The following is a 25,716-nucleotide window of genomic DNA, read 5'->3' as shown; positions in this document are numbered from 1 at the left end:
ATTTCTCTATACCTTATCATTCGGACAAATTCAGATTGGTGAGCTTCAGAAATCACCAAATAGTGGTGAACTACAGATTTATTTGATATTCCGAATCAAGAATAGTAATGAAAGAGCTGGAAGTATTAAGCCAGTGAGGTGCCCACTGCAGTTTGTAAAAGAATAAATGCTGGAATCAGAATATGCACAATTCAGAGCTAGAAGTGCTATATCTTTCCCTAAAGTGAGATTTTGTACGCGCAACCTTAATGACGTACGGATATGAAACGATGAAATAATATTTTCTACAGATGAAGTTCCTATATTCAGGCATGCATATGGATTCAGAGTGTCAGATTATTCGATTCAATTTGTTAATCTGTCCTTCTGAAATATTTTGAAGTAACGGCAATAGAATCAATTTCGCACCAGTTTGATTCATAGTAGTGTCTATTACATATAAGACAGCCGTCCAAAATGGAATTCTCCAAGCAGCTGCATCCAGCTAGACTCTTAGAGAGACAAATCAGCATAGCATAGCCATATAACACCGTATTCCTCTGATTGTCTACAGAATATATTTTTAATGATGTCCACAAATTAGTATGATTTAGGAATTGGAGAACAGTAGCCTCTCACTAACACAAGCACGTGATGGTACCAAAGCCGTATTTACAGTGTTGTGGTGTGTCCCGAGACGATGTTTTTCCGGACCAGAAAAAAAAGGACCCTAGTAAAATTTAGTCAACGACACCAAAAAAACTGTCGCAAGCAAGGTAAATTGCGGATCGAACGAAAGACCAGATAGTCTTGAGTTGATTTACGCGGTCAGCTCCGCTAAATTTACAAACACAGTGCGCGGATAGCGGACATTTGGACGAGGAAGACGAGAAGAGGACGGTACCATAATTTGAAGATGGCGATGCATAAAATATCGAGCACCGGCGGGCGGCTTCTGGTAGAGTTGTCTGGTAGAGTCCAGATAGCACGATCAAGTCCGATGCAGACGCTGGTAGTCGGCCGGAATAGCAATAAAATGGTTTCGTTCCAGGTCAACCAGCGTCGGGCGTTTGTCATGAAGGGACTACGGATGATTCTGGGATTCGCGGATGACAAAGACGGTAATAGTCCTACGTTTGAGAATCGGTTTCATCCTTGGGACGCGTCGCCTTCGCTAGTACTGCGCAATCGGGCGGCGACCATTAAGGCGCTTGCGAAATGTCCAGTTACGGGCCAAAACATCAACTTCACCTGTCCCAACTGCGGGATCCCGACACACCACGACGAAGAGGCTTGGAAGTCCGATAAGCACCACCACGATGAAGTGTGTGACAAACTTGTACTGGCGAACGTATTTGAACACGACATCCGTTCCGGACGCGAGTTTCCGGAGTTTGAGATGCCGCCCGAACAGGACATGGACGTTGCGGTGAACTTCGCCGACTGGGACTCATTTCTTTATACGCGCAATTTCAACTCGATGGATACAGAGTTTGAAATGGCCCACGCGAGCAAGGTGCTGACGTATCCGGTCACGATTGGCAGTGTTTTGCACGAAGGGTCTGGATATACACGACAGTCTGGACGGTTGACGTTGGAGGGATTAAAGTCGCTGGCAGCGCTTAGATATACGCTGTTCCCGCGCGAGCGACGTCAGGGCAATGCAAGCAACAGCCGAGATGTCGGCGAGGCGACACCCAATCCGCAACCGGTGAGGGTGTTCATTCTCGGTGCGCGATCTGAGTCGCAGCTGCCGTACGAGATCTGGGCACAGCTGCTATATCTGTTCGACAAGCCAAACATGCAGATCCATTTCATCGGTCCGGAGGCAATGTATGACTTGGAAAAGAAGCAGTACGTCTACAGCTCGACGGCAGTGACGCACCGGATCAACCCAAACTTCGCGGTGGTCTACCACACAGATTACTTCCATGTGATGCATGAAGCACAGGAGTTCACTCCGTATGATCCCTACTACGACGTTTTCTTGCTGTTCCATCCGGGGCTGGGAGCGCCGGAAGCAATGGAACAGTGGGAGAAGAGCATGCCGAGTCTGCTGGAAACGAAGTGCGGGATCTTTGTTACGGGGTTCCATGAGGCCGACAACGCGCGCGACTGGGCGTGGGTGAACGACAAGTTTGGCGAGGAGCTGGACGTCTTGCTTACTCCGGGCCCGCACGCGTTTGGCAGCATAAAGTGGGAGGTCAACGACCTGCTCCCGAACGAGCCGTACCAGGTCAACCAGCAGATCTTTGGTATCCGGGGCAAGCGGTATCCGGCGATTCTACGAGACGGCGTGATTTCGAGTGCATAGACGTCGACAAGTCGAGTGCACAAGTGCACAAGTGCAGACGCGTGCAAATGCGCGCGCAGACGACAGCATCAAAATCATCTTCACCATCCTCTCCGCATGACCATATCGTCAACTTTCACATGTGTATATATCTATTCTCAACAACAGAGCCACAAGGTAATCTCGAATCTGTTTGGGCCGAATCATAACCGACATGTGGCCCGATATCTCTATGTATATATATTTTTAGGTATATAGTGAAACACGCGCGTAATCGATTATGTAACCAGATTTCCGTATTAGGCAAACATATTAGCACAGGCCGGCCCCGAACGGGCAAACCAATCAACCACCGTTGGGTTCTATTTTTACGTAATTGTGAGCAGTGCTGAATTAGCGAGCGCCGCGAACTCCGTCTGTTTTTCGTATTTCTGAATAGACGCCGTGCAGTCTATTTTTGATCTTTCCCGAATAGACTGATTCTGAGGGAATTTTCTCGGTCTGAGCGGGGGCTTTCCGAAACTTCGAGAGAGGCCAGTCCAGGTCTGGTTGACAGGAGTCGATGACGACTCGATAACCTATGGTTGGGTCTGGATCACAAACTCTACTGTTGATATCAAAACACACCGAGCGTCTAGCTCGTTGTTGGCTGGCTGGTCCGCAAACGCAGACGGTGTATGCTGCCGTCGTAATCGACGTAGACGTCCCGGGGGTGGTCACTGTTGACGTTGCTGTGGTTACCAGCTGATCTATCGGGCGGTCTACACTAGCAAACGACCAGTGCAGCAGCAAAAGCAACACATGCTGGAAAAGAAAAAAAAACAGCCAGACCGGGACCACCTCCGCAATGACAAAACCATCACCGATGAGGAGGAGGAGGAGGACGACTACGACGCTAAATACGAACAAGCAAAAAACTAACTATCATGCCAGGCAACCGCTGGTGCCCCTCCCGTTCGTTGGCTGACGCCGGTCGACGTCGTGAGGTTTTTTTATATATAAAGCCCGGTTGATCCCCCCGTCTCCTGGCTCTCGGTTTGATACACACAGTTGCGCAGATTTCAAAGCATCTCTGAGAACTTTAGTCATAAAATGGTTTCTCGCTCTTCGCTTCTTCTTGCTCCCTTGGCTGCTGCCGCCGCAGTCGTCGCCGACTCGTGCTTCTCGGGTGCCTTCTCTGTCGAGATCTCGGGCACCTCGTTGTCCCAGATCACTGACGGTCAGATCGTCACCTCGGGTTTCCTTGGCCAGATCTACGACGGCCAGATTCGCACCGGAAACGGCACCACTTGCCTCACCCTCGAGAGTCTTGGAAACGGTACCTTGTCTGATATCTACGGACGTCCTTGCTATGTGACTCCTTATCATCAGTTCGAGTGTACCGCTGCTCTGCAGGACACTGCCAGCCCGTATGGATTCTGCTCCGAGAGTGGAAAGCTCACCTACTACGGCAACTCGACTTTCTATGCCTGCGACACCGGCATTGGCTCTCAGCAGAACATCTACGTTCAGTCCATCTCTGAATCGGCTTGTACTCCTGTCGAGCTCGAGATCGGTTCCGAGTACTGCGTTGCTTCGTCCTCTTGCTCTGCTTCCACCGTCACCGAGACTGCTACTGAGACTGCTACTGAGACTGCTACTGAGACTGCCACCGAGACTGCCTCGGCGACCGAGACCGTCACTGTTGGCTCGGCCTCGTTTGGCACTGTCTATGCTACCGAGTACTCCACTGCTACTGAGTATTCCACCGTCTATTCTACCGGCGAGGTTACTGTCACTGCTGTTGGCTCGACCATCGTCTCTCCTAGCATTGTCTACTCGACCGTTGTCTCTGTCAAGACCGAGACTGCTACCGAGTATGCTACTGTCACAGCTACTGCTGTAGTCACTGACACTGTCACTGCTGTACAGACTGTTGTCTCAGGAAAGACTCTTCTCGAGACTGCCACTGCTTTGGCTACTGTCTACTCTACTGAGTATCTCACTGCCACTGCCACTGCAACTGTCTACAAGACTGTCTACTCGACTGAAGTTTCTACCGAGGTTGTCCCCACCACTGCTGTTGAGGTCTCCACTGCTGTGTCTACCGACTATGTTCCTACCACTGTCTACAAGGTATCTACCGAGGTTGTTCCTACTACTCTCGTTGAAGTTTCTACCCTTGTTTCTACTGAGGTTGTTCCTACTACTCTCGTTGAGGTTTCTAGTGCCACTGTTGTCGAGGTTTCCTCCGCCCCGACCGTCACTGTCACTCCTACCACGTCGACCTCTGCCAGCTCGACCGTCGTTACCTCGACTTCCTCATCTTCTTCCGTCTGCGTTCCTTCGGCTACGATCTACCCTAACTTGATTGTTCCGATCAACTCGGAGACCCCTGACACTGCTCTCGGAACTGGCTACTGGGCTAACATCACCAAGAGCAGCAGTGCTGAGCAGGATGTCTTGCTTGAGTTTGACATTTCCAGCGACTACACTGGTTCTTGCCAGATGAAGTTCATGTTCCCTGACGACATCATCACCTTCCCCTTCGTTCTTGAGGGCGATACCACCATCGAAGTCTACTCGCTCAGCTCCCAGGTGACTGAGAGCGACACCTGGAACAGCCACCCCGCCACTGACGAGCTTGTTGGCTCCGTCACGCTTACTCGTGGATCGGACTCGTACATCACTTCTTCGTCGTGCGCTGCCGGCTCATACCAGGCTTACTTGCTCAAGTGCACGGGCGACTGCACGATCAACTACTTCATCGACTACAATCCTCCACCAGTTGGCACTGTGATCACTCCCTGCGAGTAAATCACTAACCAAAGGAGATGGCGTATTGGGTTTGGAGAGAGCTGAGGTGGATATAGGTGTAGGAAGAAAATTATAATATGCATTTTACTTTTTTTATTTGAGAGGGTATTGATGATATCAGGTTAATTAATGATTTACGGTTATTTGTAAATAAGAGAAGTAGGATTAAAAATAGATTTGAATTATGCAATGCGCTATAATGGCTGCCACTCTATTTTTCATATCTGCCGTTTGGTTGAATAATATATATCAGATACGCATGCATGCTCATGAGCATGCACTCGTACCGTCCACTATATTTTGTTTACGCATTCTCGTCAGTCGATTTATGCAGAGTTGATCAGTAACCGGATAATCGACCGGCCGAGGTTTTCTAGATTGTTTACGACCTTCCAAAATAGGAAATCTAATTGAGTTTAGAGAAAGGGGGGGCGTGTGTGGGCCGGCACAACATGGCTGGTTTGATATGTTGAGCGGTGGAGGAAGAGCGAGCAGAAAATTTGTTTTGATTGGTCTGTCACATATTGTGAGCTGTTGAATAATCTAGTTGGCTACACAGTCAAATCCTAGCAATTACTATTCAGATGGAGTCTGCAGAATCTGAAAAATTAATCGTAGTCATAACCGGACAATTTTGTAGTGGCCCACTATTCGAGGTTTACCGAGCCAGCATGGATACCATGTGACATGTGCTACTCGATCGCAGATAGCGAGCCGACCAGTGACCAGACCGAGTGCTCACAATGACCGTCACAGAACAGTGCACATGCAACGGTTCTTGGACACGTTTATGAGGAGAATAGTCTCAGTCGGCCGTTATTAATAGACGACGTCACCAGTAGCGCTGTGAGTCGTGAGCGGTGCAAAGATCAGTGAGTTTCAGGAACAAGAAGCAACAATGAAATCCAATTACGGCCACCCAACTCTACTTCCACTTCCACTTCCATACACCCACCTCTTATATCCAAGTAGAACAAATCTAATTACTACCTCCAAACTACAGCCGCCGACCTGGAACAAGGCAAAACAATACACATAAACAAACAATCACAAGCACTGTCACTGTAAACACCCAGACCGCACGTCGGCCAAGTAAACTTCTCACATACGGCTCGCGAATCCGATGGTACCGCCCGTAGGTCAGCTCGCTATATCCAAGCAGCACTGCAATCGGATCCAAATAGTACTGAAACGCCATGCATCCATACACGCCAACCGAGAACGGTAGAATCAACCATAGTCGCTCGTGTTTGGCTCGGTCGAGAAAAATCAGAGCAAAAGCTGTCCAGAACGCGCCAAACAGTGCCAACAGACCGATAAACAATCGTGTTAAGGCCCCCGCCGGCACGAGATTACCTAAGGCCTTGTACGCAAGAAAGGCTGGGTAGGCCTCCCGCTCCATCGCCTGGAAAACATACTCTTTCGCCTCGTCAAACACCTCTGGGTCGTCCCTCCCTTCTTCCTCGATCGCGTTTGTCATCGCCCTTGTAATAGTGCCCGGTAAAGGCAGCTCGCACATCCCTCCCGCAACTAAATAAGTGGCCAGAATCCGCTGCGTAGAATCCCAAACGTGCTTACGCGTAACCACTGTTGCCTCTATTTTCTCCGCGTCAGTTCGCGCGAACTGAGGAGTCGCTATCGCCGTCGCCTGTCCCTCCAAATTATACAGCGCGTCCTGTCTTTTCGCGGCCACTTCAGGCGTGACACTATTTACGCTATCTGCTCGTAAAATCATCGATATCCGTTTGCTTTCACCTTCAGGTCCATTCGCGAGCTCGGCTTGTTTCTGAATTTTCAGTGACTCATGCACGCGTTTCCCTTTCTCGCCTTTCTTGTCGGCACCAGAACTGTTCATCGATCGCTGCAGCTGACTAACATATAATCTACATAGCGACATGTGCTGTGTAACATCCAGCCTACCAGATTCGATTAGTATACATTATCATCTCATCATCGTGCGCATGTTCATACCAGAAATCAAGATAATCTGCTGCTCGCTGCTGGTCTCGCATGAATACATAGAACCCGTATAAGTCCACTGGAGGCAGTGTGGTCCTATTTAGGACTTCTTCCAGTGTTGGTAGTCGATATCTTGTTGTGGACATTATGTATGCAATAAATAGAAACCGAAAAATATCACTCGATATATGGATATATCAATATATCTTTATCGCTTAATCTGTGAGTTATATTCTGGATATACCTCCGATCCTTATTATCACAGATTATAGATAGCAGTGTCAGAAATTCATAATATGTAATATATCATAACCTATCCACTGCGCATATTATACGAACATAAGTTATTTCATATATTGAAAATTAATGTTATCAGTAATTTTCCACGATCACAGAATATTCAGAACGGGTAAATGTAAACAAATCAGGTCATGTGACCATCAACCCATCAGATTTCTCGTCAAAGTAACAGGTAAAAATTCTTATATTACGATACTTCTTTCATCGCTATTGTATCAGTACTACTTATTTCTTATAATAATTTGTTAGGTTCCTCTTTTGAAATACAGTCGTATACATCGTTCTCTTCATAGAAATAGCATAATGTCACGTGATATTATCTGCATCGAAAATCTTGCTATTCATAAGCAGTAAAAGTATTCGTAAATTTAATTTCTATCCTAATAACTATAATAAACCATGAGTTTTGGCGGACCTGGAGGAAGTAAGATTAAATCCATTTCACTTCGATGATGGCTGACAATTCCAGGTGGAAAGATATACACGCCCTCACCTCCCGAGCGGGGATCATTTCCATTAGATCACTATGGTACATGGCATGAATAACATATATATTTACGAATACAAGAGCAGGAACTAAGTCAATAGGGGAATGTACGTCGACAATGACGGCATATATGAAATGTCTAAAACAGCACTCCGTTCATAAAGAGCGAGTTCCAAACGAATGCAGGCTCCTTGCGCAAGATTACTTGAATTGCAGAATGGACAAAGGATTAATGGTTCGAGACGAATGGCAGAATTTGGGGTTACCAGGATATAAATCCAATCCAAGTTAATTGCTATTCTTGTACATACTGGTATATAGATCTCCTCTCAATGCAATCTATCCGATTTTCAGCTCATTCTCCCTTCATGGACTCTCCTCTCTAAAGCTCTCGTCTTCCATCACAGTATCCCAACTAGAAGCCCCCACACCGGACAAACCTTCTAAGTATGCGCTTTCATTCATTAACTTGCCACCTACAGAACTATGCGTATTGTTGGCTGCAGATTTACCCATTAAAAACTCCCGAGACATTCCAATTCGCCGATCAGATCTGACGAGTTGCTCATTGATCCCTTGAATTCTTGTCAGACTCTCGCGAAGAAAAGCCAAATCACTCGCTCCCAGCGCTTTCTGCGTAAACGACAATATCATCCTATCTTCAGTGTTCTTCCTTGTCAAAGTCGCATATATATCTTCTTTGTAAATCTACCCTATTAGCAACTAGCGAACAAAACAGAACCAAATCCGTACCATTTCATATATGAGCCCCCAAGTGTCTGGCCCAATATTCAGATCCAGAAAATCTCTTTCTTTGATGTACTCGATCGAGACTGTAGCAAACACTTTCTGCAGTTTTCTCACTCCCTTTTTACGGTACGCAACCACTGCCTGTTCTGCCAGTCCGAGGTTCTCGTCAAGGGTGAAATATCCTACAACATTATTCCATACATGTTTCAATACATCATGCTTCTCATTCCGAAACGCCAGCGCGAAAAATTCGTATGGTCTAGCAAGTGAACGACAGATCATCGAGGTACTTTCTTTTGCCAGCATCGGCAGTCGGCCAAGCACATTGCCTGTATTGATCAGTGATAATAGAACCATCTTCTTATACGCTTCGATCTGAACTGCCGACACGACATTTCCCAGTGCAGGTGTACAGTAAACAGTCTGAAAAAAATCGAATGCCTCCTGAAACTTCTCCAATCCAAGACAAACAACTCCCGCATAATAATGGTATAGCAGATGATCCTGATACCGGAGTCCATATAAACTGTTGAAGTCAGTCATCCATGCACATCGCGAAACTAGCTCATAGGCACGTCTGAATTGCTTATTATTTAAGCATTGATGCAAATATACTGTATGTGCTCTGATTAATGACTTGTTTTCTGCCTTAAAATTCATCGCGGCATCAAATAAAATCGACAGCGAATCAACAGATTCCCCAGGACTATTCGACAATGTAGCAACCAAATTAATCAACGCCCGGACTAGATAATTAGTAATCAAACACTTAATAATTCTGCTACTCATTGAGTAAAGGAAATGCTAACATTCGGGACCAACTAGTTTAACTTGTAGATCAGAGTACGAGGATTTGAACAGTTGTCCAGATTTCTCAAGAAACTCCGCACTCTTTTCGCCCTTTCCATATATCGTAATTCTGTTTTTCGTCAGCATAAACAATAAATACAAAGCAAAATTCAATTGAAAGCTCACAGTGCAAGAATCCAAGGACCAGTAGCAATCTTAGGATCCATATGTTCGACAACTTGTTGCGCATCTGACTCGTCAATCAACCAAACCTCGTCTTCCTCTTCGTTTTCGCCATCGCCTTCACCAGCACCATCGCTCTCATTCTTTTTCCTCAGCTTACTCGTGTTGCGTCGCCGGATCAGGCCAGTATGTGCATCAACACGTCCCTTTCGTCCATTATTGTGCAAGTACTCGACGACCTTTGTCCTGATCTCCTCGCAGATTGTAGCTGGGTCGTCGCTGCTACTGTCCACGCTCGAGTACAAAGTGACTAACGAGCTTGACCCATCAGTCTCCATCTGCTGATCCATAATTATCGATCTTGTTTCACTTCGATTTCTACGTCACCGTATTCTTCAACTTCTCATGGACTACATCCAATCTAGATATCCCAGATCTTCGTTTTCAGGGTAAGTCGTCCTATCCCAATTACGTAATCAATGACAATCTACTATATATAACATATATTCTTCGTCTTCCAAAAGATTTAACAAAATAATGTTTCAGGGTCCCGTTTGATCAATAATGCCCGAATGCGTCGCTTTATCTTCTTTCGCTCGATTATTTCGTCCACTGAATCCGCGTCAACTTTCAGCCTACTAGGTGCTTCGGGTGACCCTGACCACGACAATTGGTCCGAGTAGGTTCTTGTAGGCGAGGGAGTCGATTCAAAGAGCAATGTACTCAATCGGAACGGTGATCGTACTGCACTTCTCGAGGGCGTTCTCAAACCACTCCCGAGACTGATCGTAGAACCGTTTTTGTCTGAATTGAAGGGAATCACCGGTTGTTCGGTCCCGATTTCACTATATTCTCGTTGTAAATCTCGTACTTCTTCTGCACGATGATACGCGACTCGCGTAATCTTCAAAATAGCCTTTCTCAATGACTCGAGATTGGGTTGGCGCACTCCTTCTCCCTGCCCACTCGCTGTCATATATGTACTCAGCACAGATTTCAGCTCCGTGTTGATCCTTGACAATTGCTCTAATTCCTGGTGCACGTCTCGATGCCGCCGTCGAAGGTCTTTCTGTAATGTAGCTGCATCTGCTGGTAAAGGTCGTGCTTTTAAACTAGATAAATACTTTGGGTCGGTTTTTCGTCGAATAAGGCTTTCCGCACTCGTTAGTTTACGGTCAACTAAAAAGTTAGTCTTGATTCACCTTGATTCATCATTCAATCTGAGATCACTCACGTTGGATTAAATTGCCATCCACTTGATTCAACATAACAGATTCTTGTGCAAACTGAAAATTCGCTTTCTGCAGTTTCTTCAAAATTTGATCAACAAACTCGCCTGCATCTTTTGCCTCGGACATCCTCCAATTATCCATATACCGCATATCTTCTCCAGCCACTTTCTGAGAAGAGGGAACGGACGAATGAATTTTGATATACTCCTTCATATACTTTAAATTCTGTTCCACAACATCTAGTTCATAACTTGTCATGTTGTGTATATCTTCAAATACACGGGCGATTCCAGGCTCTTTAGATTTTGCCGGTAATGACGTAGCAGACAATATTATATAATCCGGAACTTTGGGGGCTGGAGAAGACAATTTTTCAATCTGCTCGGATAGAAGGCTTATCGTAGGGGATTCGATTGCCTTCGGAGAAGCCACTTTCTGTACCGTTCCTGGCAAAGCGTGCTGAGTTGATTTGGCTTGGTCCTGCTTCTCAATATTTATTTCGGATAGCTCATTAATCGTCTCCGAAATATCCTTCAATGCAAATGGAGATTTCTTCTCAGAAATTGAAAATGCAGCCGGCTGACTAGCAATGTCCGAGAGTTCAACTACTTTTGTTCCCGTTCCTAACGCACTACCAAAAGGTGGTACTCTCGAAACCTTGCTTGTACCGAAGAGTCCTAATTTTGATTGTTCCATTCCACCCGTAACAGCTGGTTCGGCTGAGACTTCGCTTCTTTTTGATTCGGATGGCTTTGCAAGAACTGTTGTTTGTTCTATTGCTGGAATTCGTTGTCCTAATTCTAATCCTGAATTTAGATCCGCTGGTTTGGAAAAAAGAAAACTTTTAGTTTGTGTCTGTCCTTGCACAGACTGACTTGTAGAGAATAAATTCACTTTCATCTGATCTGACTTAGTAGCAGCAGAAGTATCGGATAAAGGTTCAGCAGTATTTTTCTCTGTAGGTGTGGAATCATGGCCGTTAGGCTGGTTTAAGCTCAAGCTAGAAAACAAGCTAGGTTGGCTTGTAAATTTGGAAAATGAAGTTTTTGTCGCGGCCGGTCCAAATAGTCCTGGCTTCAAAATTTCGGTCTTAGATTCTGAAATGGATTTTGAAGAATTTGTTTTAGAAACTGAATTGCCAAATGGAGAACCATTGACATTCGTTATAGATCCGAACAAACCAGATCCTGATTTGGTCGAATCTGGCAATTGATCCTGATATTTACTTTCATTATCATCTTCCTCCTCAGAACTCTTGCCTTCCTCATAGTCTGAAGAATTACTCAGTTCTTGGCTCCCTTTCTCGCTAGCTTGCTGCGCGTCGTCCGAATTAACGTTCTGGCTGTCATCATCTAGAATCTCAGATTCTGCCTCATCTTCAGCGATTTCGTCATCGTCATCTTCGTATTCCTCGTCATCATATTCTAATTCATTTTCAATTTCCTCTTCATTTTCTCCTTCGTCAAATTCTCCCTCCTCCACTTCATCTTCATCATCATCATCATCGTCGTCTCCGTTTTCATCGTCTTGATCTTCTTCTTCGTCATCTTCAACATTGCTAATGGGACGGGGTGAAAATCGATTACTTAAGGCAAGTGCTGCCGGCGACAAGGCTGCCTCCAATCTCTTCTTTTGCTGTTGTTGTTTCAACGATCCAGGCGCCGACAAAGTTATACTACCTTTGGAGCTTATACCAGATGGTGAAGGTCCAGCCGAAGGTAATAGTTGTGATGATTGTTGGGTTGAGTCTGTCTTTTCAGAGTTCAACAAATTGGCAAATGTAGAGGGGGGACTATCTGCAGCATTTGAGAATGACTTGCCAATACTCGAATCTCCAAACTTAGAAAACTGGCCAAATGGCGACACAGCCGATGACTTTTGCCCAAAAAGCTGGGAAGATGAAGCCGTTTGAGCATTAGCAGTAGCAAGCGGGCTCTGGGAAGAGCTGTATTTGCCAAATGCGGACTGTCCTCCAATTGAAGTTATAGGCGAGGAACTAACTTGTGGGTCAGTAAGAGGTTTTGGAGATCCAAATGATGTTTGCCCAAATGAGATAGTGGAAGATGAAAATGGAGACGATGCAGTGGACGCTGAAGTATTCACGCTGGATGATTGCGCAGCTAGCTCAGCAAAGGAGGGTCCAGAATTATTAAACATAGATCCAGAAGAACGACTGCCAAACGATAATCCGGTCGAAGTTCCAAATGGAGATTGCCCAAAGACAGAAGTGCCTAGTTTAGAAGGAGACAAAGTCGATGGTTTGGCTAATTTAATTTTGGATTCGAATTCGTCATCTGTTTTGTTATTGTCTGCATGATTAACCAATTTGGTTTCTTTCAAACCTTCAGCAGTTTCTGAAAATTCACTCGTCTCGACAGGTGGTTCGTGCGGTCTTTCGGTTACTTCAATAGCACCTATATCCTTTTCAGATGATTCCTCGGATCTTTGGGCCTCCTCTTGTATGTGCTCAACTGGCTCCACATCCAATTTAATCTGCTCGGCATCTTTTGCTAAGATCTTGTCAGAATTAGTTACTGATTTCGTTTCAACGTCGATCTTAGAAATTTGAGCTGCTTCCTTCTCAACGGCAGTAGCACCGCTGGATGGCTTTGAATTTTCTGGTGTAGGTACAGGCATAGAAATGGTATCCATAACAGCTGCTCGGTCTAGTGCAGAACCAATTGCGAGTTTTGAGGAATTTGAATCTGCAGCTTCATTCACTAGCGTGAGATATTGCTCAAATAACAGCTTTGTTCCTGCAGCTCCTTCGTTGATCCCTTCATCCCACATAATACTCCAAATTTTGAGTTGGCCTTGATTATTAAGCACCCATACTAATGGCTGCGGATCACACTCATCAATAGTAGGAGTAGGCTTGTACAGCGATGTAGTTGATGTCAAATCCAGGGCCATTCCAACAGGAGAAGTATCACCTCCGTTGAACATAGGAAGAGCAGCTTGTCGAGTGTCTTCAAGAAGATAGAAAGTATGATCGGTTGTCAACAGGGAAAGATCAATAGATGCTGTACAAGCTAATACAATCATTTCAGAAAGTGAAGCACTCCAATTTCTAATGGTAGCTGAGTACCACCAGCCTGTGCGGGAGGTCAGACCAAATGGCGGGCAACACTCAGCAATCTTTTTATAAGCTATTTCGGTTGAAGATGTCGATATGATGTAAAGTTCGTATTCGTGTTCATCAGGCTTGGGTGTGTTAGAGTATACCGTCAAATATGACGAATCAGAGATCCACAGCACAAATAACACTTTTAAATTAGTCGACATAAAATTAACAATTGAATAAAAAGTAGAATCTCACCGTGAGTAAGCTCGCATTCTTCGGGTAATGGAATGATGTCGGATCTGGCTCCAGAAATCTTGTACTTGTTCAGGCTACCAGAAGTAGATCCCACGATTAAATAATCTCCATTCCCTGACCAATCGAAACAAGTTGCATCTTCAGAAACCAATTCAACCTTGTTCTTTGAATTTACATCGAGAACTATTATCGACTTGGAAGCTGTAAGGGCAGCGACAACGGAACCAAATCGGGGATTTGCTTTCAAATCTGTAATTTCCAGGTTTAGCCTCTGAAGCCACACCGGCTCGGATGATGCTTGAAAAAGAGACTCAGTCGAATACCAAGATAATATACCACTGACGCTGACAACGAGGAGGTGCTTCTCATCCGAGGTAAAGGCAATAAACTGGAGATCTTCGGGTACGGAATTGACAAATTCAGGCTTGAATTCATGTTTTGAGTTCATAAAGCAATCCCGCATATCTTGCAACTTTGCAAGAAAAAATCCTGCATCGAATTAGCAATTTTTCAAGAACTGGCCCATATGGCAATACAGAGCAACATACCTTTGGACACTGCTACTGCAAAATATCCAGATTTGTTGGCAATGGAGAGTAAATTTGAAGCGCCCGGTGGATCGACCGCCGGATCATTAATTCGTACGACAGCATCTTTACCAAGCGCGCAGAATCCAAAGTCCTAAGCATAAAGTTAGTTGAGTGAGATGCTGATATCAAAAATCTTAATGGATACCTCTGTCTCTTCTTCGGGAAGTTCAGTAGCAACAAGCTTGAGAGCAGTCATAATAAAGCTCTTTAGTTTCACCAACTGAGCTATAACAAATCAGAGTACCAGACTCCGAAGTTGAAATGAAATCGTCGCCAAATGATCGGTTTTAACGACAATTTCGTTTACGCGTTCAAAAGAATTCTGAAGCTGATTTGGGATTTTCTATTACATTTGGATGTCCAATTTTGTGACATAGTAACACAAAACCCATATGAATCACGTGAATCGAACTTGTTTGTTTTGGTTGTACCGCGGTGGAACGCGTGTAGAACTTGTTTTCGCGCGCGTCCTATATAGTCTGGAAGTATGGAATTGAGTTGAGTATAGTAAAAATTCGCTCTTGCATAAGTTTTTTCTTGGATGTAAATATGTTTTTCAAATTTATGAATTATCGGCTGTTAGTATTGAGTATCCTTTAGAAGAGTTTAGATCATATCGTAAGATATACTGGTTGAATCATATCAGCTAGTGTTTGGAATCTGCAAGAATATAACACAAGCCGCGAAAGTGAGAGATCATGATCTAAGATATATATACAATACTTTGACTGCAAATCTAAAGTCGCTATACCGCGGACATTCTTGACAATTCACTGCACAGATCAGTAAAGGATATGTTCTGGCAACGCTTCGATGTTTTTGATTCCAACAACATAGCTAGTGAAGAATAAATTAACACTTGTAAATGAAATAGGTATATCTCAAACAGATGAGAATAGATTTACAAAATGATTTAGATCATGCGGAAGATCTGGCAGTCTTTGGAAAGTAGCAAGCTGATCGGCTCCCATTTATCGGCCTTAACAGCATGGATTCGAAATCACCCGAATAACATCAGAAAGCTTGATTCAGCCAGTTTATCAAGACAGGCGAGTACTCATAAAAACGTGATTACGAATCTATCTAAGCTTGTATGGGCCGTATAGGTTAGTTTCCTGGACCTTATGAGTTAATCCCAGTTCAACCACAGCAGCAGCAGTTGATGGCCAAATTAGAAGATCACAAGGTCATTTCACGTGGAGTCAACTTCCAGAACAAGAAGCGTGTCCAGTTTGATCACAAGTATGTGGTTAATTTGCCTAAACAGAAGCAACAAAGAAGATCAGGTGGGGGGAATGTCGGAAGGAACGAGAATGAACAAACGGGATAACTAGGAAGGATGTGAAGCATAAGGAGCAGTAGAAAGGAGGATGATGTGGGGAAGACAAGAAGTCGAACTGAATAGTGTCGATCTTTCGAGTATATGGGTAATGTTGGCTAGCATGATCATATACAATATTTGCAACGGCACAAGAACTAGAGCAGGTAACAAGACACGCTGAATAGGAAGTAGACTTAGCTGAGTGCAATATAGAGTAAACTAGCCACAGGTTGTTCTTTCGGGTGATTAAACGGTGAGAGAGTCGACATCAGGTTTTGTCTGAAATGTCGACAGAGAGACAGGACGGACATCCGTCGGAAGAGTTCTAAGCCAACAGAGGCAGCAGCAGCATGCAACAATGGAAACTTAACCGCAACGTCGAGGACACAATTAGATCGGCTGGGTACTACTGCTGCCTGGCTGGAAAACAGCATACTATTAGACATGCAGAACCTCACACAGCCATGTCTGCCCATTCTAGCTTCGGTCTTCGCCTGGACTCAGTGCTGCATCCAGTTAGAGTTGGGGAGCGGCTTGGATATTGCGGGGCAATTTGTGGGGAGAACCGAAGTTGGAGGCGTCCAGCGGGAAATGTCGGAATTTGCGCTGCCGACATATTCCGGCAGGTCACCTGCTGTAGATGCCCTACTTAAAACTATTCGGATGTAATCGGCGCACGCCTTTCCGGCTACTTCCGGCTCTCCACCACGGTCGGAAATGGACCTGCAATTCTTGGGTCGGGTGCGTGCTGAAGCGGGTGAGCGGGCCGCGGGTAGAACAGAGTGAATGACCGCTGGCTCAGGTATTCTCATTGCTAGTCGGGCTGGCGTCGGACCGTGATCAAATGCAATCGTCGGATAGATGTGACGATCTGGGTTGAGTGCGGGGTGACCTCAAAGATCTTTCATACAGGCGAGCGCACAAGAGCAAACCGCGCTCAGCCCCTGTGCCAGATCTGCAAACATTTGAATTTGATATAAATATTCTCATATCGCGCATGTTTCTCTCTCTCTGTTTTTGTACTCTCTGACGGTTGTTATCTGAGTTACCGTTAAAGTTCTTGCTTCTTCTTCTTCATAGGTGTATGAAGAATTTCAAGACCATGCACTCTCAGCCTACTTGCTTCTACACCATACCCTTGTACTGTAATGCTTTCGTTTTCTCTCTCTTATACCCTTATTTCCTGTGAATGTTGCAAGTTGGTTTGATCCCCTTTGATGGCTAGAACTCTGTAAGATTACACAAATGCCAAAAGTTGACTGTCCGAGGAACGATACCCGCATTTTCATTTTGTTTCAGGCCATGCGCGTCGAAATGATTTGTCTTCTGCTGGTCTGTGAATTACGCGTGCAATTTTTATCATCTTGTTTTTATCAAGATTAGATCAGCTAGTCTGCGCTTACCCCTCATGTCTGACAAATGAGAAACCTCCATTCAGTCCGCCGCTCGTTTTGCCCCTCCTTCGACATTTTGGTTCAATGTAGAGATCTCATTGGTGGGTTTACTCTTAGGTTTTGTGTCGCATCTAACTTGAGATGATCTCGGCTCGGACTTGCACTCTTTTTGGGCGAAAATTTTCTTTCGCAATCTGTAGTTACATAATGCAATGAGTCATTTTTGGTCAAAAGTTGTTTCTGGAATTTTCAAGGTTTTCAATTTGTAAAACTGAAGTTGAAAAATCCTGGGATGTTGAAATATAGTTTTTGAATATAGTTTTTGGATATACAAAAGATTTTGATCTTGACCAATGATAATATGTGGAGCTATGGGTGGATTTTTTATTATGACTCTCTGCCATTTGATCTTTCCAGTAACTGTTTTACTACGAGAATATTACAGGCGTCTATGATTAAATAATGTGCTAGTGATCATTTTAAATCTACTGGTTTCTTGCATGATTATGGATCGCTCTGTGGACTAGTTTTCTTCGTTCCTTGATCGTTCCATCTTTGCTATTCCTCATCAGCCTGCTTCAGTGCGGCGTGGGTAATGGCTTGGTCGATCTTGATTGAAAGTGTGATCAGGCACCTAGACGCAGCCGACGTGGACATTCCCATATGGGTCAATCATTATCACACAAAGCAGAGGTATATTTTGGATAAGCTGCTTTCCAGCTCATGTTTATTGGGCCTGAGCCAAGTTTAGCTTCCTCTTAACTTGATATTCGGGCACGCTGACAATCCCAAAGGTAAGGATGAATGGATAACCGCCGCGCAGATACACGCTAGGATTTGCGCCGCATCACTTTTGAGGCGTAGCTTGTGGCTGTGCTGGTTTCCTCGACTTGGCCGAAGCCCGTAGTCTGCGACAGACTCTGCGTGCTTTGCTTCTTGCGAGTTCCCTCGATCTATGTAGCGTAACTGGGCACAATTTCTAACCGCGGCGCTCGGTTTGCGGTCGCCGCTAGTAGCCCGCGCTGTGGCATTCTATGTCGAGTCGATGCGACATGTTTTCTTTGACTATGCCACGCCGAACAGTAGAAACTCTCAGTCGTCCTGTCCTGCGTCTGCTAATGCTGATTGCTCTCCGCCCCCGTCCACCCGTTGAAGTTTGCTCAGTCTGAGAGAAGATATATGTATATATACTCTGTTGCTCCCCGCCTTGGTCTTAGTCTCTTACTTTTTGGACTCTCTCTTTGAACCCTTTTTACTCTTTCGTTCAGCACTTTCCTTTCCCTTACCAATTTCCAAATAGTAATCAATAATGGTTGTCAAAGTCGGAATCAATGGCTTCGGCAGAATTGGCCGTATCGTATGTTCATTTGATATTTAGATGACGTGGTCGGTCGAGTCGGATCGTTAACTATTCTTGCAGGTCTTCCGTAATGCTCTTCTCCGTGATGATGTCGAGGTCGTTGCTTTCAACGATCCCTTCATTGGACCCGAGTACGCTGCTTACATGTTCAAGTATGATTCTACTCATGGTCGGTATGTATTTCTTCCCCTGTGTATTGAGATTCCTGTTGGCTTTTGTCCTGCATTCAAATTATATGGGGTTGATGTTTTGGGGAAGCATTGAGATTATTGCTGTTAAGATGATCCAATACGATGGGTGAAGATCGGATAATCTGGATGAAGGGCAACGAGATCGACGCCAAGATGAATTTGTCTATCTGTTTCGTTCTCTCGTCTGCTTTCCATTTCTATCTACAACTGCCGTCCATCACTCCCTGAGCCATCAATGCTCTAGGAGAATTTTGATATCGCTCAATTGTGATCTTTTTCAATTTTGCTTTTCTCTGCTTTGCTCTAAATGGGTCCCTTCGATCTGTCTTCCGTTCATGCGTGGCTTGTGTTTTCCTTCTTCCACTGTGATGTCATGCGGCGACCCCGTGATATCCCCGACGACCGGCTTGTTCGTCATTCGCATAACAACAGATTTGATTTGTCTGCAAGCCATCGTGCAAGTGCCAATTATTTTAGAAATTTTCTTTCTGTATTCAATTAATTTTTAATACTAACTTCGTTTTTAGTTTCAAGGGTGAAGTTTCCCACGATGATAGCTCCCTAATTATCGACGGCAAGAAGGTTCACGTTTTCGGAGAGCGTGATCCTACTGCCATTCCCTGGGCTTCTGTTGGTGCCGACTACGTTGTCGAGTCGACTGGTGTCTTCACTACTACCGACAAGGCTAAGGCCCATCTTGCAGGTGGTGCTAAGAAGGTTGTCATTTCTGCTCCTTCTGCTGATGCTCCTATGTTCGTGTGCGGAGTCAATCTTGATGCCTACAAGCCCGAGTACACTGTTATCTCGAACGCTTCTTGCACGACTAACTGTCTTGCACCTCTTGCTAAGGTCATCAATGATACCTACGGTATCATTGAGGGACTGATGACTACTGTGCACTCCATCACTGCCACTCAGAAGACCGTTGACGGTCCTTCAAACAAGGACTGGCGTGGAGGACGCACCGCGTCTGGTAACATTATTCCTTCGTCGACTGGTGCGGCAAAGGCTGTTGGCAAGGTCATTCCTTCTTTGAACGGCAAGCTTACTGGTATGTCCATGCGAGTTCCTACAACTGATGTTTCGGTTGTGGATCTTACTGTTCGTCTTGAGAAGCCCGCCAAGTACGAGGATATTAAGGCTACGATGAAGGCTGCCTCCGTGGGAGCTTATAAGGGTATTATTGGATACACTGAGGAGGATGTTGTTTCTCAGGACTTCGTCGGCGACACTCACTCTTCTATTTTCGATGCCAAGGCCGGTATTGCATTGAACGATACATTCGTCAAGCTTGTTTCGTGGTACGATAATGAGTTTGGCTACTCTGCTCGTGTTGTTGACTTGATTGTGTACATCGCTGGCGTTGACGCCAAGTCTGCATAAACAATTTGAGAGATAGCTATTGATGTTTCCAAGCAGATAAAATATACATAGTATTATTGTGCAAGGCAAATAGTTCTATAGATCGTAGGTTAAATTCCAAATTACGAAGTAATAGCAGGTTCCCATTCACGTTTGAGTAAAGGACTGCTATCTATGAGTGATCGTACCATTGGATGGCTTCGGTAGAGGTCTTGCATGAGTAAGAATAAATCGTAATCACTCTGTGTGGAGTGAGAAGTGATGTTTGGATTGAGGTTGTGCAGTGGAGGTAGGTCATTGGGATGAGCTCTAGAGATGGAGATGTAGGCAAAGAAATATTCAAAAAGGCCAGCGTCGATGGCAAGACTTATGTTTGCTGAATCTTTGAGAGATGACGTTGATGAGGAACAATGTTTGAGGATGTATGCGATAATAAAAGTGAGACGATGACGAGTATAACAGTCCTGCGGTGATAGGAGGGTTGAGTTTGTTTGGCGTTGATCTTTCTGTTTGATTCGGTCAGACGAAGTTGAGGGTGAGTCTGAATCTGGATCTAACCCTAAAGATCTTATATTTGAAACCTCTTGAGCTTCGTCTGAATCAGAAGCAAATTTTGGAAGTGTGAGTAGAAGCGCATAAACAAGACCAGCCAGCAAAGGCTGCTGGCAGAAATACGAAGTAAAACTGGTTGAATTAATAACTTTGATGAAATAGCTGATCGCATTGATCGCTGCGATTCTCAACTCATAGGAAGACGAGCTCAGCGACTGAATCAAATGAATCCGGAATTCATCTGAAGAAAGTAATTTGCGTTCAATCAAACGAGCTGATCTGTACAATATAAGTGGACTGCTATAAGATCGAGATGTAGCATGTCTACTTACCCTTGTTGTTCGATATAAGTACCGTGCTTAGCTAAATAAGCCAGGTTTTTCATATCATCATCGAGAGCTGGGATTGTCAGAGTTAAATAACTTCCCGGCATGTTGTATTCATAACCTTCAACCGAATTCACTTACGGGCAGGCTCATTTTGCTCAAGTCGTTGCAAACATTTCAACCAAGACTGGCAGGCGAAAAAAGAGACCCCAGAGATTGAAACAAGAAATATTAAGTAAAAAAATATTGATTCTCTATTTGTACCTGTAAGCATTATTCGTATTTCGATATATGAAATATTAACTTCATATATATATATGATATCTACGATGGAAATTATAGTAATTAGAAACTTCTTTACCCTTGTACCAGTAAATTCTTGCCCAAGGTAATTACGTAATGTCAATATATGATATGATATACAAAACTTGTTTTATCGTCATATTACTAATTGCACAATTCAAGAAGCAATATTATATAAGCGAAGTAGAGTTACCTAATCAGATAGTTACTTAATCATCAATCAACTAACTCGTCTAATTACCTAATCATACCAGCACCTTAAATCACACACCGGCTCCTCAGGAATTCATTTGATTATACTTTCTAAATCTCCATGTATGGCCTGCACACGAATAAGCAAAGAAAAAGCAAAAAAGATTAGAGCAATAGATTTTGGTTTCCAGTTGTATTTTGCATTCGTTGAATTTATTGAATTAATAATTGGTGCACGAGACGAGTCGTCGTGGACGCGTCTGAAATTGGGTCTATCTCGATATCGCATCATATAATATTGGCCAGTTAGATCAAAGTCATTTTCAAAATCAGATCAAATCAAATCAAATGGTATCAGTCTCGGAGAGTCCGAGCAACTCGACACCATTGCAAACTAGAACGTCAGATGCGCTTCCACGAGCATTACTCAAGACCGGGCTCTGCTACGACATGCGCATGAGATATCATGCTAAGATCATCAATAACGCACACGATTATCTGGATCCACATCCCGAAGATCCTAGAAGAGTCTATCGAATCTACAAGGCACTGGCAGATGCCGGACTAGTTGGACTAGCTGGTGCTACAGGTGCAATGCATATCAGTAGTATGGTTATGCAACATATCCCCGCACGCGAAGCTGAGAAGGAAGAAGTTACATTGGTTCACGATGAAAAACATTGGGCTTTTATCGAGCGGACAACGCACATGGTCGAAGCGGAACTAAAAAGTCACACTAATGAGGGAGATTCGGTTTATTTCAACAACTTTTCTTTTTTTTGCGCTCGTCTTTCTTGCGGTGGAGTTATCGATACTTGCAAGGCTGTCGTAGAAGGTAAAGTCAAAAACGCAATTGCCGTTGTCCGGCCGCCAGGCCATCATGCCGAGCCCACAAAGCCGGCCGGATTTTGTATGTTCAACAATGTCAGTGTTGCTTCGCGAGTGATTTTGAAGACGTATCCCGATCAAATCAAGAAAATCATGATTCTGGACTGGGACATCCACCATGGCAACGGTACGCAGCGTGCATTCTACGATGATCCCAACGTGCTATATATATCATTGCATCGCTATGAAAATGCCAGATTTTATCCGGGAAGCGACTTTGCCAACTACGACAAGTGTGGAGTTGGTGCGGGCGAGGGCAGGTCGGTCAATATACCCTGGCCTTGCGCTGGCATGGCTGACGGGGACTACATCTACGCATTTCAGAGAGTGGTTATGCCGATTGCTAACGAATTTAATCCTGATCTGGTTATTCTAAGTTCCGGGTTCGACGCTGCACCCGGCGACGAGCTCGGCGGATGTTTTGTGTCTCCCGCTGCCTACGGACACATGACGCACATGCTGAAGAGCCTTGCATCAGGTAAGCTAGCCGTAGTGCTGGAAGGCGGTTACAATCTTGACTCGATTGCAATCAGTGCGTTGGCGGTGACTAAGGTGCTTATTGGGGAGGCACCCATGCCCTTAAAAAACGTGTATGCGCGACCAGAGTCTGTAGAAACTGTTCAGAAAGTCATGAACAAACATGCCCAGTACTGGAAGTGCATGGCGATCGGGCACAAGATCCGGGATTTGCCTGACGCTCCTGCAGTTGAGAGACTCCACGATGTGATTAGGAAATACCAGGCTACTAATCTGTTTTCAATGTGTCAAATGACATCGCTGCCGATATTCCGGGATCGGATTTCCCGGTCATTTGAAGACCAAGTTTTATGTACGCCGAATTTTCAGAAGTCCAAGACCCTTTTCGTGATTGTGCATGATCCACCCGAAATCTGGACAGAGCCTGATCCAGTGACTGGTGAAATCAGTTTGCACGAGACATTTGTTAAGGACCCGTTGTTGATGTACACGGCATGGGCAACAAAGAAAAATTATGGTGTCGTGGACATTAACATTCCCGAGCTCTATACGGATCAGGAAGACGAGGACTACAATGCCCAGGCGGCAATGCAAGATCTCGCAGTGTACGTGTGGGATAATTTTTTGGAGCTCAGCGATGCTAAAGATATCGTGTTCATCTCTGTCGGTAGCGCGGCTGCAGCAGTGGTCTATCTGCTTGGCCATCGTGAGGTGCGCGAACGGGTACGAGGGAGTGTCACGTTTCTGGGCAGCAAGCCTGTAGTGCCCATCATCCCTGCTGGAGACGATTACATCATAGACTGGTATCACAAGTGTTCAATGGTTCTGACTTTCCAGAACCACTCGATGTGGACCGAAGGCAAAAACCCGCGACGCAAGAAATACGGTGGACTACAGAAAACAGAGTACAACGACATGTACGAGCTCATGGTGAAAAAATTTGACAGTGTGCTGCAATTTCTGGGGTTATCGGAAGGGGAGTCGCCGGAGGAGGATGAGGATCCGTCTGCTGCCGGGACTTATAACGGGGCTGACGAGGACGTAGGTTCTGGTTCGAGACCAAGGAAACGTGCCCGGACGGCAAGTGAGAATGGGTCTGAATAAGCTGGATATCATGACATGGACTGTAGTAGTACTACAGTGAATGTAACGACTAGTAAACATAACTAGAGCGATAATTTCCAAGAACTAAGTCCTGCAGACCTGTCAAGTAGATGAATAGGGGAAGCCATGACAGTTCGAGTAATGGAGGAATTTAGATGGGTGGTGGACTATTACACACAAGCCAATCAACGAAGCGCTGCGAGCGATAACGATTGAGCCAATTGAGCAAACAGACATTGATACAAATTGCCGAATAACAAACAAACCTGGAAGAAAAAAAAAGCTTTCCATTGAATTTCTGTTTTCTTGAATATCGTCTTCTTCGAGAAGGTCTGTGGGGTGGTCAAGTGTGCGCACCCTCGCGTCAGCTAGTATCCAGCAGCATCAGCAGATGTAGATCTGTGGCAGACCAGCACTATTTTTGCTAGTTATAAATTACCACTATGACCTATATCCTTAAGTGCAGAGCGCCGATACTATTCCAGGACAAGGAATTAACGATTTCCCGCGAGCAGCTCATCCCTTGCTAAAATCTTGCCGGGTCATGCTAGAATCATGACTTTTGCTGGATCTTTTATTTTCAGATTAATTCATCTAGATGCACCTGATTGGGCCTGTAGGTTATTATCTGCAATGTCTGTATCACAATGATCATACAAGATTCTCTCCAATCATGTTGATCGTACACGTGCCTGCCGATAAGAAACCGTTGTCCGGTACAAACCCTGGTTGAGTCAATTCTCTGATATTCCCTTTCTCATGCTTCTGGTTGTGCTTCAATCGAATATCTCTACGAATCTCTGCTCAACCGAGCATTTACCGAACGTGAATGCAGGAACAGTGCTTCCAGCCAGTCCATTGGTATTGGCAAATGGAGTACTGGCTTCGTCATGCCGCTGACAGAGAGCCGCCCATACCTAATCCAGATCCCACAGCACTTTCAGTTTTCGAGTCATTATTAATCAGGACCACAGATGCAAACTCCTCGCGCGGACGTTTCTTTTTTCCTGGAAAAACAAGTAGCAGTCACATGGACGGCCGTCATTTGAAGTAGCTGTAATCGACACCCGACATCTGTCTTTTCTGTCTGTAGCTGTCTCCAGCATGTGTCCAAAAACCTCCGTGGTGCCCGCCCTCCGGCTCCCTTCTACGACAATCATGGCATCCAGGATCTTCACAAATCACCCAGTTGGAGATAGTAATATCCATTCGCTCGAGAGACTCTCGGTAACGAAAGAGCTAAGATAGAGACCGTTGGTGCCTTGTCACAAGCCAACCCCTCGCTAGGAATCTAATCTATAATTGTATATTGAAATATATTTTTGCATCTATAGACAACTAGAGATGCTAATCGTTCGTCGCTGCGAACACCTTGTCCACATCCCCTCAGCCATCGCCTCAAGCCTTGCTTCATGCTTGCAAAAACTTTGCTCAAACCTTGCAAAGTGCAAGGTCCATCAACTCAATCCGCTTCTTGCGTGAATTCTATTTGTCTCTGTTCTTTTCCGTAGTTCCGTCTTCGCCTGGTCGAGCTTCTCTATCAGTCCTCTCCTTTGCCCTCTCTCAGGC

General features: G+C 44.9%; 9 protein-coding genes across 9 annotated transcripts; 5 read left to right on the top strand and 4 right to left on the bottom strand.

The window, feature by feature from the left end:
- Positions 1 to 709: 709 nt before the first annotated feature.
- Positions 710 to 2,600, top strand: V1516DRAFT_669536 (uncharacterized protein). Its single transcript, XM_066921198.1, has one exon. It carries the CDS (start codon positions 896 to 898, stop codon positions 2,291 to 2,293), a length of 1,398 nt encoding a protein of 465 aa, XP_066780327.1. The 5' UTR covers positions 710 to 895; the 3' UTR covers positions 2,294 to 2,600.
- A 713-nt stretch (positions 2,601 to 3,313) lies between these two features.
- Positions 3,314 to 5,257, top strand: V1516DRAFT_669533 (ubiquitin 3 binding protein But2 C-terminal domain-containing protein). The gene is given in 2 exon segments (XM_066921197.1): positions 3,314 to 3,877; positions 3,890 to 5,257. 2 exon segments carry the CDS (start codon positions 3,365 to 3,367, stop codon positions 5,066 to 5,068), a joined length of 1,692 nt encoding a protein of 563 aa, XP_066780326.1. The 5' UTR covers positions 3,314 to 3,364; the 3' UTR covers positions 5,069 to 5,257.
- Positions 5,258 to 5,918: 661 nt separating this feature from the next.
- On the bottom strand, positions 5,919 to 7,411 carry V1516DRAFT_669530 (RGS domain-containing protein). The gene is made up of 2 exons (XM_066921196.1): positions 7,040 to 7,411; positions 5,919 to 6,984 (listed from the first exon to the last, which is right to left on the bottom strand). Exons 1-2 carry the CDS (start codon positions 7,171 to 7,173, stop codon positions 6,066 to 6,068), a joined length of 1,053 nt encoding a protein of 350 aa, XP_066780325.1. The 5' UTR covers positions 7,174 to 7,411; the 3' UTR covers positions 5,919 to 6,065.
- A 301-nt stretch (positions 7,412 to 7,712) lies between these two features.
- Positions 7,713 to 8,172, top strand: V1516DRAFT_669529 (uncharacterized protein). The gene is made up of 3 exons (XM_066921195.1): positions 7,713 to 7,751; positions 7,797 to 7,856; positions 7,916 to 8,172. Exons 1-3 carry the CDS (start codon positions 7,727 to 7,729, stop codon positions 8,104 to 8,106), a joined length of 276 nt encoding a protein of 91 aa, XP_066780324.1. The 5' UTR covers positions 7,713 to 7,726; the 3' UTR covers positions 8,107 to 8,172.
- On the bottom strand, positions 8,034 to 9,919 carry V1516DRAFT_689067 (uncharacterized protein). Its single transcript, XM_066923798.1, has 4 exons — positions 9,540 to 9,919; positions 9,374 to 9,483; positions 8,568 to 9,310; positions 8,034 to 8,522 (listed from the first exon to the last, which is right to left on the bottom strand). Exons 1-4 carry the CDS (start codon positions 9,884 to 9,886, stop codon positions 8,181 to 8,183), a joined length of 1,542 nt encoding a protein of 513 aa, XP_066780323.1. The 5' UTR covers positions 9,887 to 9,919; the 3' UTR covers positions 8,034 to 8,180.
- Positions 9,920 to 10,692: 773 nt separating this feature from the next.
- V1516DRAFT_669519 (uncharacterized protein) lies at positions 10,693 to 14,982 on the bottom strand. Its single transcript, XM_066921194.1, has 4 exons — positions 14,823 to 14,982; positions 14,636 to 14,768; positions 14,088 to 14,576; positions 10,693 to 14,034 (listed from the first exon to the last, which is right to left on the bottom strand). Exons 1-4 carry the CDS (start codon positions 14,871 to 14,873, stop codon positions 10,763 to 10,765), a joined length of 3,945 nt encoding a protein of 1,314 aa, XP_066780322.1. The 5' UTR covers positions 14,874 to 14,982; the 3' UTR covers positions 10,693 to 10,762.
- A 3,642-nt stretch (positions 14,983 to 18,624) lies between these two features.
- Positions 18,625 to 20,475, top strand: V1516DRAFT_646230 (uncharacterized protein). Its single transcript, XM_066920187.1, has 3 exons — positions 18,625 to 18,749; positions 18,813 to 18,925; positions 19,471 to 20,475. Exons 1-3 carry the CDS (start codon positions 18,702 to 18,704, stop codon positions 20,324 to 20,326), a joined length of 1,017 nt encoding a protein of 338 aa, XP_066780321.1. The 5' UTR covers positions 18,625 to 18,701; the 3' UTR covers positions 20,327 to 20,475.
- Positions 20,313 to 21,561, bottom strand: V1516DRAFT_669507 (uncharacterized protein). Its single transcript, XM_066921193.1, has 3 exons — positions 21,325 to 21,561; positions 21,190 to 21,256; positions 20,313 to 21,136 (listed from the first exon to the last, which is right to left on the bottom strand). Exons 1-3 carry the CDS (start codon positions 21,455 to 21,457, stop codon positions 20,428 to 20,430), a joined length of 909 nt encoding a protein of 302 aa, XP_066780320.1. The 5' UTR covers positions 21,458 to 21,561; the 3' UTR covers positions 20,313 to 20,427.
- Positions 21,562 to 21,603: 42 nt separating this feature from the next.
- On the top strand, positions 21,604 to 24,198 carry V1516DRAFT_100484 (uncharacterized protein). Its single transcript, XM_066918582.1, has one exon. The coding sequence runs from the start codon at positions 22,027 to 22,029 to the stop codon at positions 24,145 to 24,147; it is 2,121 nt and encodes a 706-aa protein (XP_066780319.1). The 5' UTR covers positions 21,604 to 22,026; the 3' UTR covers positions 24,148 to 24,198.
- The last annotated feature ends 1,518 nt before the right edge of the window (positions 24,199 to 25,716 follow it).

The sequence above is a fragment of the Lipomyces oligophaga genome (genome assembly GCF_038497815.1).
Source record: "Lipomyces oligophaga strain CBS 7107 unplaced genomic scaffold V1516scaffold_1, whole genome shotgun sequence".
Lineage (NCBI taxonomy): Eukaryota > Fungi > Ascomycota > Lipomycetes > Lipomycetales > Lipomycetaceae > Lipomyces > [Lipomyces] oligophaga.
Note: the sequence above shows the minus strand (reverse complement) of the source record. Positions and strands in the feature narration are given on the sequence as shown.